The sequence below is a fragment of the Heptranchias perlo genome, chromosome 28 (genome assembly GCF_035084215.1).
Source record: "Heptranchias perlo isolate sHepPer1 chromosome 28, sHepPer1.hap1, whole genome shotgun sequence".
In the NCBI taxonomy this organism is placed as follows: Eukaryota; Metazoa; Chordata; class Chondrichthyes; order Hexanchiformes; family Hexanchidae; genus Heptranchias; species Heptranchias perlo.
The window spans coordinates 29,840,895-29,858,672 of NC_090352.1; the positions used below are offsets into that span (position 1 = coordinate 29,840,895).

A 17,778-nucleotide genomic window follows, 5' to 3' on the forward strand; every position below is an offset into this window, starting at 1 on the left:
TGTATGTCTTTAAGTATTGTGACAAACTGTACAGTGCCAACACAAAATATATGCACGTTTTTCTAAAAGGAAAATTCATATAAAAGTGCTATATATTGGGCATATTTCACATACGGTTTATCTTACACAACCAGGAACCCTTGACCTCAATGCACAAAATCTCACTCAGTACAATGGGCACAGGATGGACTAAAGCACAGGGCTGATTCTTGGTGCTGCTGCATTTCTGTGCCTGTGCCAATCCTGTTGCTGCTGTGTGTCTCTGCCTGTCTCACGCCTAATGCTGCTTGCTGCCTTTTCCTGCCCAAGTCTGGATGCACTGCCTTCCTCCGGTTATTAGCTGCTGCAGTAACCAGCTAATGTTAGTCAATATGCGCTCTGCTTACTGGTGCTTTAAACATGCTCCTGTTTAAAATTACAGTTCTAAATGTTGACTTTAACAGCAACTGGTTACTCCATGACAAGGCAAATAGGATGAGATGGAGTACTGGCATTCGGGTAAACAGGGGGAGAAAAGGAGTTTTGCATTTATACTGTGCCTTTGTTAGGTTTCAAAACATTTCAGATATAATGAATTGTTTTGAAGTGCAGTGCCTGTAGTTTTGTATGTAGACAAATGTGGCAGCCATTTCACACACAGGTCACACAAACAGCAATGAGATAAATCATCATTCAATCTTTTTTTTGGTGGTGTTGATCAAGGAAGAAATGTTTTGGAAAACTGAATAAGGACAATTTTATGAATGCACGGTTCCAAGGGGACTACTGCTGGGAGTGCGTATCTGGAAATTGTGGGCATCATCCTCACCATTTTCTTTACTCAGAGTGGCGAGAATGTGGAACTCGCTACCACATAGAATGGTTGAGGCGAATAGCATAGATGAATTTAAGGGGAGGCTAGATAAGTAAATGAGGGAGAAAGGAATAGAAGGATATGTTGATAGGGGGAGATGAAATAGAGTGGGAGGAGGCTCGTGTAGAGCATAAACACCGGCATAGACCACCTGGGCTGAATGGCCTGTTTCTGTGCTGTAAATTCTATGTAATTTTATGTTTTAAAAAAACGTTTGCTGGGTTACCATGAGAATTTCCTACACTTCTTCAGGTGGTGTCATGGGATTGTATGTCTATCTCAACCACCAGAACAAGCAGACAGGGCCATCCTTGGATTTACATTTTATCTGAAGGACAGCACCTTCAACAATGCAGCAATCCCCAGTACTGCAATGCAGTGAAATTGGCAGAAAATATAAGCAGCAAATATAACTGGGTATATTGCAGTTCATATATATGCAGTGAAAAGTTGTCAATTGTGAAAATAACTAGTTCTGCAGTAATGTGATGAGTTCCCTGATGGCTCAGTGGGTGAATATGTCTGCTGTGGTACCAAGATGCTCCAACCAGAAAGATCCCAGGTACAGTCACTGGTTTCTGCTGATCTCAGCAAGGGCTGACTGATAGGGATACTCCAACTGGCCTCAGCTGACGGAAAAATTAGGGAACAGTGATAAGAACATAAGAAATAGGAGCAGGAGTAGGCCACATGGCCCCTCAAGCCTGATCTGCCATTCAAATAAGATCATGGCTGATCATCTACCTTATCTCCACTTTCCTGCCTGATCCCCATATCCCTTGATTCCTTTAGTGTCCAAATATCCATCGATCTCAGTCTTGAATATACTCAACCACTGCGCATCCGCAGCCTATGGGGTAGAGAATTCCAAACATTCGCAACCCTCTGAGCAAATACATTTTTCCTCATCTTGGTCCTAAATGGCCGACCCCGTATCTTGAGACTGTGACCCCTAGTTCTAGACTCTCTGGCCAGGGGGAACAGCCTCCTGGAAAGTGTTTGTGTGTAGATGTTGGGTGATAAAGGTTTGGGCTTGATTGTGATGCTCTTGTGGTTGAATACCTTGCTGTCTGGGTGAAGAATGACCCACTTAGGCAAGGTACTGCAGCAATGGAGCTGTACAGCTGCATGAATCAGCACCTTCAATGTAGGAGGGCAAAGAATAGAATGAAAGAACAAGCACAATTGGTATATAATGGCTGCAGTTCAGTCTTTGGAGATATATTCTGTTGAAACTCATAAAAGCTTGAGCTTCAATCTCATAATTTAATCTCATCAGAACACCTTAATTAAATTGCAATCATAAAATGCTTCCTTGGTAACCATTATTTATGTACTTTCCACATTTTTGCATTTTCTAATTCTAGTGAATTGAAATACTTGAAATTTGAGTTGTGCTGTGAGTTTCCAACACTTCAGAGAATAGGCACATCAACATTTTTCTTGCAGATATGACTTGTTTTTGCTCTTGAAAGCAGTGCACAGTGCTGTAATTCTGGGCAGTTAAAGATGTGGGGCTACACACTGATAAAGAATGCGTACATACCAGTTAACAGGCTGTTGACCCATTACCAACAGCTTGCAAATCTGCTAAGGTACTTTGCGAGTGCTGCATTCCTACAAAAACAACTTGTTTTTAATATTGTGTCTTTAACATAGAAAAATGTCCCAAGGTGCTTCAGAGGCATAATCGGACAAAAATAGACACTGAGCCAAAGGACATATTAGGAAGGGTGACCAAAAGCTTGGTCAAAGAGATTGGTTTTAAGGAGGCGCGAGAGGTGGAGGGGTTTAGGAAAGGAATTCCAGAGAGTGGGGTCTAGACGTCTGAAGGCACAGCCACCAATTGGCTGAAGAGAGAAGGGGGATGCACAAGAGGCCAAAGCCGGAGGAATGGAGAAGTCTCGCAAGGCCGTGATAGGACTTGGAGGAGGATGAAGATTTTAAATTGGTTCCCAGTATCCTAACTCCTCCAATGTATGTCAAAAAGAATGAAGTAGAGGTGGGGATAGAAGCAGCAGAGTTTTGGGTGAGCTGAGGTTTCCAGAGAATGGAGGATGAGAGGCAGGCCAGTCAAGCCTGGAGGTGACAAATGCATGGATGAGGGTTTCAACAGCAGATGGGCTGATGCAGGGACGAGGTGGGCGATGTTTGTGATGGAGAGAAGAAGGAGTCGGAAGCTCAGCTCGGGGTCAAATAGGACCTTGAAGTTGCAAACTGATGGATCATACTTCAAAAACTTGTTGGGAGGGGTCAAAAACATACCTACTCACTTTGCTTCAAACACTAATGGTGAGACTCAGTTAAGTTGATGCTTATTTTTCATACTCTCATTGTGTTGGCACTTGAATTGCTTAGAACTGATCATTTGTAATTGTGGTTTAGTAAAGCTTATATTTCTTGGGGCCTGTTCGGAGCACCAGCAATGAAGCTGGGGAGTTCTTAGATGCAAGTTTGATTTTTGCTCAAGCTGAGACAATGGCCGGGGTGGGGGATGTGATGTGTGGCAGTGGTGCAGCGTTTGTGGTGGGTGCCAAAGACTATGCTTTTGGTCTTCCCAATGCTTAACTGGGAGAAATTGCAGTTAATCCAAGACTGGTTGTCTGACAACACAGAGGCAGTGGAGGGGCTCAAAGAGGTGGTTGAGAGCTGGAGTTGGGTGTCGTCAGCATACACGTGGAAGCTGATCCCCTGTCTTCGGATAGTGTTGCCAAGGGCCGCAAGTAGATGAGGAAGAGATGGGGACCAAGGATATTGGGAGAACTTCAGAGGCGAGAAGAAAAGCCATTTGCTGAAAATGGCTTACTGAACTGCACAATGGATTGGAGGAGGAGGGTGGTGTGGGCGACCGTGTCAATGTTTGCCGAGAGGTCGCACGGACACAGAGATTGTTATTTGTGACTTTAATTCGGGCCATGTCAGTGCTGTGGCACTGATGGATCATACTTCAGAAACTTGTTGGGAGGGGTCAAAAACATATCTTCTCACTTTGTTTCAAACCCTAATGGTGAGACTCGGTTAAATTGATGCTTATTTTTCACACTCTCATTGTGTTGGCTCTTGAATTGCGTAGAACTGATCATTTGTAATTGTTCAGTAAAGCTTATATTAGCAGGGCCTTTTAGGAGCACGAGCAATGAAGTTGGGGAGTCCTCAGATACAAGTTTGATTTTTTTTTTTTTCCCACCCCAACGCACCCAGCTGTGCTGTTCTGGGGCGCACATGCCAGGTGATCTGGGGAGAGTGTCGATCTCTGCTTTTTTACAACAGCAGGTACAAAAAATGTCCGAAAGAAAAATGCTTTTTTTTCCCATTTGTTAAACACTTTGTCTCTTCTCCCCTCTTATGCCCAGCCTTCACATCAACTGTAGCCAAGGCACCAGCTATGACTAGTCTCCAGAGCTCTCTGTGCTGCTGTGAGCTGGCTGTTTAGCCTGTGAAAACAACTCTAAAGTATTAATTTTGAATCAATTCAACTGTATATATTGGAATTGCTTTAGTTCAGCTGCATTGAAAGAAATTTATTTCTCCTAAAGGAACAGTGTTCCTTGGTTGGCATCGTTCATGTTTTGAAACCCTAAAATTGCAATATTCTTAATTTTAAGTTTCCCAGGGCCACTGTTTTAAAATGTAAGCATTTTCACCCACCTGTGGCCTAGCCCTGCCTTAATTTCACCGACACGTTCACTGTTTGTCCCTGATGCTCTGTCCAATTAAGCATCCACTGACCAGTGATAAAATTGTATTTACTGCAGTCTTTTTTGGAAGAAAAAACATATTTGAATAGTCAACTCTTCTACATCAGGCATGTAAATGAGTAGTGTTTACATTACTGCAGTGCCATCGACTCCCAATATACATATCTCATGTAGTCAGCAACACGAGTAAACAAAAACCTACTGGCCTTCAATGCAAAGCGACCCATTTTTTGAGTCTCCCAGTATGATGCCAGAATTCGAGCTCTCCGTTGTTGGCCTTGTAAATGTGCTGATTTGATTTGGTGTGTTAATATGCTTCTGTTGTGACACCAGGACACTGGTGGATGAAACTGGCACAATACCAATTTCCCTTTCATGCATGCACGTTGTTGAAAAGCTCACAGCACCATCACAAGGACAGTGCAGTAATGTGGCACCTTAAATTGGATAGCATGTCTGGCACAAGTGAGAGGAACTGGTTTGCTCTCCAGGTGATGCAGGACTTGCATCTGCACAAATATAGTTTATATTTTTAAAAAAACCTTTGCAGCCTTTATTATGATCATGTTACAATCCACACGAGATGCCTGCTTTAAAGGTGTGATGCTTGCATGGTTTAGATGACACTTGGCATGCTTGAGCATAGTGATATAATCAGTAACCTAAACATCTACTGGTCTTTTCTTGATGCAATCTCCTTGCCTTCTCTCCTCAAGAAAGTAACTGTTGCTGGGGTATGTTTTCATGAGTGCTGGCAAGCAATTGCACCTCATCCAAATAGCCTCTCCTCACCTATCAGCCTAGACAGGAATGCGAGCCAAGTTATTCAACCATGGGGCATCACGGTTAAATTCCATTCTGTCTTCACACATGTGGATAGTGATGAGCCAAAGCTCTGGCTACTGTTTATTTTTCCATTTCCCTAGCCCAAAGGTGAAGAAAATTGTAGCACTGCAACTGAGACTAGACAAGGACCTACTGTTAATTTTTGATTTAATCAAATCAGTTTTATGTACTTTGCTATAAAAAGAGAGCTTACATTGTTGTAGCAGACTGCAGTGCTCCTCAAGGAACTGAACTTGCCTGAAAACTCTCCTGCAGGGACACTGCCCCTTTTAATTATTAATAAAGAAAATGTTATTTGATTGCCTATACCCTGAGGTGGTTTTGAATTCAACTACTGCACAAGAGCCATTCCTTCATTCTGGCTGTATTTTGTCAAAGGTTTTTGCCAGTTAAAGATTGTAGGTTACTGTTGTATCCTGCTGCAGAAAATAGTCATTGCGGGTAAGATAATCAGTACATTGACACTAAAAATAATTTTGAATGCTGTAAGTCCCTCTTCTCCACAGTCCACCTTGATCATCTTTCAACCTTTCTCCCTTCTCTCCTTAGGATGCTAAATTATGCTGGGCAAGCAATATCCTGATATAGTTGTACTCACAGAATCGTATTCATCAGTCAGCATCATTCTTGGTTACGTTATGGGTAGTGTTTGCATTACTGCAGTGCCATCGACTCCCAACATCAGCAACTCATGCAGTAAGCAACACTAGTGAACAGCAACTTACTGCCCTCCAACGCTGAAAGACCCACCAGAGGTGGGGGCACAGTGGTATAAAGTGAGGTGCGAGTGACCCTGGGCATCATCAACATTGACTTTGGACCCCATGAAGTTTTATGGCTTCAGGTCAAACAAGGTCAGGTTAAACCTCCTGCTGATTTTACCCCCCCCCCCCCCCAAACAACTGATGAATCAGTTCTCTTCCATGTTGAACATCACATGATAGAAGCTCTGAGGGAAGCATGAGCAAAAAATGTACTGTGTGGGGGATTTCAGAGTCTGCCATCAAGAGTGTCCAAAAGGACATAACTGCCAGCTTGCACCTGCACCAGCTGGTGAGGGAACCAACACTAGGAAGTAACTTACTTGGTCTTTTTCCTGCCCGTTGTGGGCAGATGCATCTGTCCACAATAGTAGTTGTAGAAGTGACCACCGTACAGTCCTTGAGAACAAACTCTCACCTCCGCTGTGAGGACATCCTCTATCGTGTATTGTGGCACTGCCATCATGCTTAACTGGGGCAGACTAAGGACAGATCCAGCAGCCTAAAACTGAGCATGGGCCATGCGGCAACAGCATAATTGTATACCACCACACTCTGTATCTTCGTGACCTGGCACATCCCACACTCCTTGGTCACTATCAAGCCAGAAGACGAACCCTGGATCAAGGGGGAGCAGGAGCAGCACCAAGCATACCTTAGAATAAGTTATCAGCTTGGGCCACCTGCATACTGATCACCAAAAGCAACAAGCTATAAATGACTGTGGTCCCACAACCAACAGATCAGAGCAAAGCTCTGTGCCCTACCCCCATCAGTTGAGAGTGGTGGTGGACAACCAGGTAACTAAAAAGAGGAAACGGTTCTATGATGGTCACCATCTTCAACCATGATGGAGTGCAGCATTTGAGCGTAAGGGACAAGGTTGTGCTCAGCCCAGCCATCTTCAGCTGCTTTATGAATGGCCTTCTACCTGTCCTTAAGGTCAGGAGTGGGACTGTTCACTGACAATTCCTGTATTCAGCTTCATTCATAACTTCTCCGATAATGAAGCTGCCTATGTGAGCCCAAAGCAGGAGCTGGGTAACATCCAGGCTCGGGCTGATGAGTGGCAGGTAGCATTCATGATAGGTAATGACCATCTCGAACAAGGGAAAGCCCAACCATCTTCTCGATCTTCAATGGCACCACCATTACCAAATCCCCCACTATCAACATCTTGGGGGTCACTTTTGACCAACAGCTTAACTGGATCCCCTTAACAGCACTGTGGCTACAAAAACAGGGTAGAGGCTGGTACTCACCACCTGACCCCTGAAAGCCTTGCCAACATCTACAAGGCTGAAGTCAGAAGTGTGTTGGACTACTCACCAATCACCAGAATGAGTGCAGCTGCAACTAGACTCAAGAAACTTGACACCATCCAGGACAGAGCAGTTTGCTTGATTGGTACCCCTGTCATCAGACTCAATATCCATCCACTCCATCACCACTACATTGTGGCTGCAATGTGTGCAATTTACAGGATGCACTGCAGCAACTCACCAAGGTAACTTCAACAGTATGTCCCTCCCCTGTGACCTCTACCACAGAGAGAGAGAAGAGCAGCAACATCATGGGAACACTATCATCTCCAAGTTGCACACCATCCTGACTTGGACACATTTTGCTGTTCCTTCATTGTTGCTGGGTCAGTATTCTGGCATTCCTTACCTAACACCATTGTGGAGCCCTATCACCACAAGGACGACAAAGGTTCAAGGAGAAGGCCCGCCACAAACTCTCAGGGCAAATAGTGATGGGCAATAAATGTGGCCTTGCCAGCATCGCCCACAAAGATATGCTGGGTCACCGTTGCTTGCAGCCTGCCAGCATCTTGTCCAAATCCCTTTACTCAGTGACTATCACCAAGAGGCATTAACTAAAACTGAATATCAGTATAAAGAGAAGGTGAAAAATATTGAAATTTTATCTTGTTACAACTAAAACAGATTGGATTTGAATGGAGTTTAAGTCCGGGACCATGGAAATTTGAGTGTTAACTTTTGCAATGCAGAAACTGTTAAAATGCTTTTTAAAATGGAACAGGCTATTCCGTATACAATGGAACCCTGCTATTCAAGAAAGGAGGGGGAGAGAAAACAGGGAGCTATAGGCCAGTTGGTCTGACATCAGTCGTAGGGAAAATGCTGGAATCCATTATTAAGGAAGTGGTAACAGGGCACTTAGAACATCATAATATGATTAGGCAGAGTCAACAAGGTTTTATGAAAGGGAAATAATGTTTGACAGATCTGTTAGTTTTTTGAGGATGTAGCTAGCAGGGTAGATAAAGGGGAACCACTAGATGTAGTATATTTGGATTTTCAAAAGGCATTCGATAAGGTGCCACATAAAAGGTTGTTAAGCAAGATAAGGGCTCATGGGATTGGGGGTAACATTTCGCATGGCTAACGGACAGAAAACAGAGATTAGGGATGAACAGGTCATTTTCAGGTTGGCAGACTGTAACTAGTGAGATTCCGCAAGGATCGGTGCTTAGGCCTCAGCTATTTACAATCTATATTAATGACTTGGGTGAAGGGACCGAGTGTAATGTAATTTTGCTGATGATACAAAGCTAGGTGGGAAAGTAAGCAGTGAGGAGGACATAGAGCCTGCAAAAGGAAATAGACAGGTTAAGTGAGTGGGCAAGAAGGTGGCAGATGGAGTATAATGTGGGAAATGTGAGGTATTCACTTTGGTAGGAAGAATGGAAAAACAGAATATTTTTTAAATGGTGAGAAACTATTAAATGTTGGTGTCCTGGTACAAGAAACACAAAAAGGTAGCATGCAGGTACAGCAAGCAATTAGGAAAGCAAATGGCATGTTGGCCCTTATTGCAAGGGGGTTGGGGTGCAAGAGTAAGGAAATCTTGTTGCAATTGTACAGTGCTTTGGTGAGACCACATCTGGAATACTGTGTACAGTTTTGGTCTCCTTATCTAAGGAAGGATATACTTGCCTTGGAGGCAGTGCATTGAAGGTTCACTAGATTCATTCCTGGATGAGAGGGTTGCCCTATAAAGAGAGGTTGAGTAAAATGGGCCTATACTCTCTGGAGTTTAGAAGAATGAGAGGTGATCTCATTGAAACATATAAGATTCTGAGGGGGCTTGACAGGATAGAGGTTGTTTCCCCTGGCTGGAGAGTCTAGAACTAGGAGGCATAGTCATAGGTTAAGGGGTCAGTCATTTAGGACTGAGATAAGACATTTCTTAACTCAGAAGGTTGTGAATCTTTGGAATTCTTTACCCCAGTGGGCTGTGGATGCTGAGTCATTGAGTATATTCAAGGCTGAGATAGATTTTTGGACTCTCAGGGAATCAAGGGATATGGGGATCAGGCAGGAAAGTGGAGCTGAGGTTGAAGTTCAGCCATGATCTGATTGAATGGTGGAGTAGGCTCGAGGGACCATATGGCCTATTCCTGCTCCTATTTCTTATGTTCTTAGGCAGATCCACCAATCAATTAGACAAGAAGACTTTTAAGCCACTGAATAAAATTGTTCTGTATTGTGAGTCCCAAGTCATAACTTCCATTCACATGAGATATTAAACTGCGACCCCATCTGTCTATTTAGGTAGATGTAAAAGATTTTGTGAAGAGGAAAAGCTGGTATCCTGGCCAACATTCATTCCTCAACCAACACGAAAGCATGATGTGGAGATGCCGGTGATGGACTGGGGTTGACAATTGTAAACAATTTTACAACACCAAGTTATAGTCCAACAATTTTATTTTTAATCCCACAAGCTTTCGGGGGCTTTCCCCTTCCTCAGGCGGTGTGGAAAGCAGATTAACTTGTTATTCAACTCATTTGATGTATAAGGGAAATTGCTGTGGACAAATTGGTTGCTGCGTTTCCCTATAAACAGTGACTACACTTCAAAAGCACTTCATTGGCAATGATACGCATTGACACACCCTGAGGATGTGAAAGGTGTTGTAGAAATGCAAGTTTGTTCTTTCCCTAATGTGCCTGTATAAGACCAAAGTAGTAAAATTACACTAAGTCTTTTTTTAATGGTTACAAGTTTAGGTTGCACCAATCCATCCAATCAGTTTTTTTGTGTAACCTTTCGTACAGTTGGGGGACAAAAGAGAGGGAAAAACTGAAAGTCTAAATGTGGAGCCAACATGAGAGGTATTGAACAGAGAGTGTCAAGTTCATGTGATAAGGAGGGAGGGATGTTCACATGTATAGATAGGGCTTATAGTGAAGTGAAACAGTGTTAAGTTTGGCTGATTCTCACTTCTATTTTGTAGGCAACTGATATCACTCAGCAGCAACATCAGCAGCATGTGCAGAATAACCTCCTGCCGATACTGCATTCAACAAATGAGCCACGTGAGCAAGCGCCCGTGACGACGCTGCCTACGGCTCAGAAAACCCCCGAACCCAAAGAAACGGTAAAACCTACTGTGGCAGTAGAGAAGAAGGAGAAAACCAGAACACCGGTGATTTGCAGTTACTGCAGCAAGGCATTCAGAGACAGTTATCACCTCCGGCGACACGAGTCATGCCACACAGGAATCAAGTTGGTTTCGCGGCCAAGGAAAGTACCGACCATGGTTTCCCTGATGTCATCGGCACCAGGTGTTGGTGGCACGGCAACGTTAGTGTCGACTGTTGCAGGAATGCTGACTTCCACAGCCGCTTCCACTTCCACTGTTGCCAGCAGCACCTCGGCAGTCACGGCCAGCAAGAACGCAAACAGACGAGTGAAGAAGAATCATGGCTGCGAACTGTGCGGGAAAGCATTCCGTGACGTTTACCACCTCAACCGGCACAAACTTTCTCACTCGGATGAAAAGCCGTTTGAGTGTCCAGTTTGCCAGCAGCGTTTCAAGAGGAAGGACCGTATGAGTTATCATGTGCGGTCACATGAAGGGGGCATCAACAAACCCTACATCTGCAGCATTTGTGGAAAGGGATTCTCCAGGTAAATTGTACAGGGTTTGGGAGATGGTGGGTATGGGCGAGGAGAGGGGTAGGTGGGGTAATTGGATATGGGATCAGGAAAAGTACGAGCATTAAATTCATAGTTTTTTGAGGGATTTGTTCTGTTATGTTGCTGACAACATTATAGTGTGCATACGTGATTTGAGCCAAATAGATTTGGGGAAATTGCCCAAACTTGGATGCTTTCGTTTGGAAAATTAAGTTGTGTGCTTAGTTGCTTTTCACTATTCACGTTTGTAAAAAAAAAAATTAATTTTTTTTTGTAAGCAAGATGCAGAAAATATTTTGTCTGTCGGCTTTGGATGTTTGATACGTAATTGACTGCCATCAACATAATAGGAATTTGTCATTATATCTAAACTTTTAGCTGACCTTCGTAGCTATTGGGATAAGCAAAAATATTCAGGGTGAAATCCTGATGGCTTGTAATTTTGACATGAGCATTTCCAGTCAATACAAAAAAAAAACCTCCTATTATACATCAAAGTGCAATATTTGCTTTCGTTGCTGTGCTTGTCATGAGACATGCTAGTGTCGTGCACCTGCACTTGAAAGCAGGGACCATGCCTGTGCATTTATTGTGAATGCAGTCAGCTTGTAGCACCATCTTTTAATCTCACTCCACTCCAAGCTATACTTGACTCTTGATTGTGCTTTGAGCAGAGGATAGTTTTAGCCTCGGGCTTGTTCTGTACATTTGCTTTTGTGCCATAGACCATGTCCCAGTTGAATTTGAGAATAACAGCTGGTTACTGTGGCATTGTTCTTTTCCCTGGAAGACCGTTTGTACCTCTGTTTGCGAAACAAATACTTAGTTCAGGTGTCTAACCTGTGGCCCCATGTGATCTTCGAGCCCTGGCAATCCAGCCCTCAGTCCAGGCAGCTCAGTTCTATTTGCACCTATGTTTCTTACATACTGGCTTTTACTATTTGAATTTTGTGAGCCTTCAAAAGGGCAGTTTTTAATGGATAACTTGTAATCAATATCTGTGTAAATATGTAAATGAATAGGAAAATGAGTTTAAACTTAACATGGTCCCCAAGGCTCCATGGGATATGGCCCACTAAGGCACACTATTGGACATCTTTGGCTTAGTTTAACCCTTCAATTTCTAACTGTCTCTAAACTGGCTTTTATCTGAATTGTTTCTGGATAATGATCAGAAGCTGAATCCTTGACTGACTTTCCTCCCTGGCCCAGAGGCATTGAAGCCAATTACAGCAACTCCTACTGGCTGAAATCAGCTAAGAGCATAGGCTGGGGATTGGAGCTTCTTGGGTTGTGTGGCTCAGTATTGTCCTGGATGGTGTATCTGCTTATGGAGCCATCAAATGGAGCATTTGGTTATTAATTTTAAAATGAATGCACAGCACTCATTCTGTTTGATTAACCCATGGTCTTTCTTTCCTCTCCAGGCCCGATCATCTGAGCTGTCATGTCAAACATGTTCATTCCACAGAGAGACCCTTCAAATGCCAAGTAACTTTCTATTTTTCTGTTATAAAGCCAGTTATGGGATGTTGTCCAAATGGATAAAGAAATGTTCAAAAATTGTCAGTTTCAAAAGTTCCCAAACTGTTCTCATTTCAATAAAATTACTTTTTGTAATTTTCTTCCTGCGCATCTTTGCCATCCCCACTGGAAGAGGGTGGAGTGGACCATTGCCAAGAGCTACCAGGGCAGCTCCTTGGGTGACCTGACAGTGCACTTGAAGGGTGCAGGAAGGGGTCACTCCTCCTGCGTCACCCCCCCTCCCCCCTCCCAGGGGAGACTGTCAAACTTCCTCCAAGTCCAAATTCAAATTGAGTTGGGACTATCAATTTGGATATTCCAACGGCGAGTCCAATGCTCTGGTGTCCACCTGTTGTTCACTGGGAATGACAATTGCTCACTTCGATTTATGGTGTCTAATTAATGCACTAACTGAGGAAAAAATAAACAAAGCTGCAATCTTTAAATTGGGTTTACGATCTATTTTATTCCAAATTTCTCTGTTGTTGACAGCTCTGTGTTAGTGGTGGAATATCCTACAAGCTGAGACTTGAAATTGCTGCAAAGGTGGTAGCCTTGGTCAAGCAATCTTGAAATTTTAAAGGGGGAAAATATAGCAGTTGGAATATTTGTTTTTAATTGGTAGGTAAGTGACAATTTGAGAATTACTTTTTTTTTCTGATTCTGAAGCCCGAGGAAGGAGGCTTTGCTCGATCTGGTTCTGGGAAATGAGGTGGACCAAGTGGAGCAAGTGTCAGTGGGGGAACATTTAGGGAACAGCGATCATAGATCATAAGGTTTAGATTAGCTATGGAAAAGGGCAAGGACCACTCTAAAGTAAAAATACTCAATTGGAGGAGGGCCAATTTCAATAGGATGAGAACGGATCTGGCCCAGGTAAATTAGAATCAAAGATTGTCAGGTAAAACTGTAAATGAATAATAGGTGGCGTTTAAAGAGGAGATGGTTCAGGTACTGTCCAGATACATTCCCACGAGAGAGAAAGGTATGGCAACTAAAACCAAAGCTCCCTGGATGACAAAAGAGTTAGAATAAGATGAAGCAGAAAAAGGGGGCATATGATCGATGTCAGGTTGATAATACAAGTGAGAACCAAGCTGAATATAGAAAGTTCAGAGGGGAGGTGAAAAAGGAAATGAGGGGCAAAGAGAGAGTATGAGAATCGACTGGCGGCTAACATAAAAGAGAATCTAAAATCTTTCTGTAAGCATGTAAACAGTAAACGAGTAGTAAGAAGAGGGGTGGGACAAAAAGGAGATCTGTGCATGGAGGCAGAGAGCATGACTGAGCTACTAAACGAGTACTTCGTATCTATCTTTACAAGGAAGATGCTGCCAAAATCACAGTAAGTGAAAAGGTAGTTGAGATACTGGATGGGCTAAAAATTGATAGAGGTACTAGAAAGGCTATATGTACTTAAAGTAGATAAGTCACCCGTTCTGGATGGGATGCATCCTAGGTTGCTGAGGGAAGTCAGGATGGAAATTGCGGAGGTACTGGCCATAATCTTCCAAACCTCCTTAGATACGGGGGGTGGTGCCAGAGGACTGAAGAGTTGCAAATGTTACACATTTGTTCAAAAAAGGGTGTAAGGATAAACCCAGCAACTATAGGCCAGTCAGTTTAACCTTGGAAGTGGGGAAATTTTTAGAAACAATAATCCGGTACAAAATTATCAGTCACTTGGATAAGTATGGATTAATAAAGGAAAGCTGGCATGGATTTGTTACAGGCAAGTTGTGTTTAACCAACTTGATTGAGTTTTTTGATGAGGTAACAGAGAGTGTCGATGAGGGCAATGCGGTTAATGTGGTGTATATGGATTTCCAAAAGGTGTTTGATAAAATGCTGCATAATAGGCTTGTCATCAAAGTTGAAACCCATGGAATAAAGGGGGCAGCGGCAGCATGGATACGAAACTGGCTAAGTAATAGGAAACAGTAGTGGTGAATGGTTGTTTTTCAGACTAGAGGGAGGCTACAGTGGTGTTCCCCAGGGGTAGGACCATTGCTTTTTTTGATATATATTAATGCGCAGGAAGAAAATTACAAAAAGTAATTTTATTTAAATGAGAACAGTTTGGGAACTTTTGAAACTTGGCTGTACAGGGCACAATTTCAAAATTTGCAGAAGACACAAAACTTGGAAGGGTAGTCAACGGTGAGGAGGATAGTGATAGACTTCAAGAGGACATAGGCTGGTGGAATGGGCAGACACGTGGCAGATGAAACTACGCAGAAAAGTGCGAAGTGAGACATTTCGATAGGAAAAACGAGGAGAGGCAATATAAATTAAAGGGTACAATTCTAAAAGGGGTTCAGGAACAGAGAGATCCGGGAGTCTGTGTGCACAAATCGTTGAAGGTGGCAGAGCAGGTTAAGAAAGCCTATGGGATTCTGGGCTTTATAAATAGAGGCATAGAGTACAAAAGCAAGGAGATTATGATGAAGCTTTATAAAACACTGGTTCGGCCACAACTGGAATATTGTGTCCAGTTCTGGAAGGATGTGAAGACCTTAAGAGAGGGTGCAAAAGAGATTTACTAGAATGATTCCAGGGGTGAGGGACTTCAGTTACGTGCATAGACTGGAGAATCTGAAGTTGTTCTCCTTAGAGCAGAGAAGGTTGAGAGGTGGTTTGATAGAGGTATTCAAAATCATGAAGGTTCTGGACAGAGTAGATAGAGAGAAACTGTTCCCGTTGGTGGAGGGGTCAAGAACCAGAGGACCTAGATTTAAGGTGATTGACAAAAGAAGTATCGGTGACATGAGAAACTTTTTTACACAGCGAGTGGTTGTGACCTGGAATGCACTGCCCGAGGGAGTGGTGGAGGCAGATTCAATTGTGGCTTTCAAAAGGGAATTGGATATATACTAGAAGGAAAAAAATTTGCAGGGCTACGGGGAAAAGGCGGGGGAGTGGGACTGGCTGGATTGCTCTTGCAGAGAGCCGCATGGACTCGACGGGCTGAGTGGCCTCCTTCCATGCTGTAACCATTCTATAATTCTAAAGATTTTTTTGTGAGATGGGGGAGAATTTGAGGGAGCAGAGGAAAAATTGGTGGTTGTGAATGTGTTTGATCAGGCTATATTGCATAAAGGAGAAAGGTAAGTATATATGAATGTGGGAGAGTGGCAAAGGAACAATGTTAAGTACGACACTAACCAGTAAGGTCAAAATATTTTTTCAACAAGTACGTCATTAGGATATATCTGAAGCTCTATTTTATTTCTCTTGCCCATTGGGCACCTCCTATTTTGGTTTTTTGTGCACTGATCAGGGAGCCACTCAGCTGGCATCAGTTCTAGGAATGTCAGTGAATGAGCTGAAGGGCATCATTTCTGTCTTGGGTGGTTAGTACTACTGCCCAGTAGCTGACTTCAGCTGAATGACACATACTGAGTGTAGAGACCCAAAAATGGCAGGTGTTCGTCTACAGGGAAGAGAAAATAAATAAACTATCAAATATCTCCGAATGACCTAGCAACATTTGCTTAACATCAGATATTTTCAACCTTATCCATACGGGGTGGAGTTTATGTTAAAAACATTCCTCCACACTTCTCATAGTTGCGAAGTGTCAGCTTGGTTTTAATTAGATGAGACTTTTAATTTTTTTTAAAAATGCACGAGGCATTTTTTTCATGTTATGTACCATTTCCCAGCTAAGCAATCAAGCAGGCTCCCTGCTCCCAGGGTTCTACCAGTGCCACTCTGTAACCAGCCGTTAGGGTTGTACGTCGGTGGCCCATGGTGACTCGCCCTCATTTTCTTTTTCTATTATCACTTCTCTCTGCAGGAAAATGTCTTGCATCTGCTCAGTTTCTCCCCGACAGTGCGGCTGAGATCAGGACCTCGTCTTGTGGGGAATTGCAGGCATGGAACTGTGTCCTGCCAATTTGCAGCACAGAACATTGGTGGTCTAACTGCCTGTCTGTGCTTTATCTGTACTGTATATTCTAGCTATCTGTTCTATAGTATGTGGATCAAATATTTATGTACAGACACTCACGCAGATATATGTATGTAGAAAGTACAGAGACCTGAGGAATTAGAGTGTAAGTTATCGACGTATCATTTGTTTTATGTCCTTTTAGCCAAGTTTTAAGGAATATCTATGGACATTTCTGGAGCTAGATATGTTTCTAAGATGTAGAAAAATTGCTTTAGAGAAGAATTTCAATAATTGAAATTATTCAGACTGCTGCTTAAAGACCAATAGAGTGCTAAATATTCTGACCTTAAACAATTGGTAGTTCAATTTGAAAGGAAGACTATTAAAATAATGGTTTATAAGAAAATAAAATGTTAATGCCTGATTTGTGTCCTTATAGACTTGTGATGCAGCTTTTGCCACCAAAGACCGTCTGCGTTCACACATGATACGCCACGAGGGAAAGGTGTCTTGCCACATCTGTGGTAAACTGCTGAGTGCAGCTTACATCTCCAACCACATCAAAATGCATAATCACAACCAAAATCACAACTGCAATGTCTGTAACAAAGGTATGGTATTTTTGGTCGAATTCCTGGATAGCCTTAAATACACAAAAAGGCTGATTGCTACATAAAGTATGGTAGTTCAGCCTGGAAAAATGTGATGTGAAAATATGTTACAGGAATAATTCCACTTGGTGTTAGTCACTTTTCCCTGTTTGTGGAGTTGAACAAAAGATTTCTGTACCTCATGGTGAATTTATCATAATAGAGCTCTCTTCACATCACAGTTTTCTAGGTTAATCAGCTTATTAAACACTTGGTTGGGAATAGCTTTAGGCCATCATTTTTTTCTAAAATCACCACCCTGTATTTGCTGCTTTATTGAAGGTGTTTCTTTAAACAAATTGGGTCTCACTAAGCACAGTTTAATTGACATGGGGAACTTGTAGTCAAGTCATCTTGCCGATTGAGTTTAAAAAAAAAACTGTGCCGTATAAGTTTAATTTAGGAAGATGTGAAACGACAAGATTGAAAAGAAACTTTTCAAACTTGGTTCTTCTAACATTGTCATTCATTGACATCGACAATTACGTATTGGCCTTTTTCATTATTCACTATTCCATGTCATCTTTCAGTCAGGTGTTGGTAAAATTGGAAAGCAGTTGGAAGAAATTTGATTAGCAGTGTTGCTGTGGTGGCATTT

The 17,778-nt window shown here is 42.7% G+C and overlaps 1 protein-coding gene across 3 annotated transcripts in view; it reads left to right on the forward strand.

Moving 5' to 3' along the window:
* LOC137344991 (vascular endothelial zinc finger 1-like) overlaps window positions 1-17,778 on the forward strand; it is a 49,438-nt gene that overhangs the window by 6,390 nt on the left and 25,270 nt on the right. For all 3 annotated transcript variants that reach the window (XM_068008314.1, XM_068008312.1, XM_068008313.1), the window contains exons 2-4: window positions 10,426-11,102; window positions 12,539-12,602; window positions 16,970-17,141. In XM_068008314.1, coding sequence (XP_067864415.1) covers window positions 10,426-11,102; window positions 12,539-12,602; window positions 16,970-17,141 — 913 coding nt within the window. The remainder of the gene's footprint in view (window positions 1-10,425; window positions 11,103-12,538; window positions 12,603-16,969; window positions 17,142-17,778) is intronic.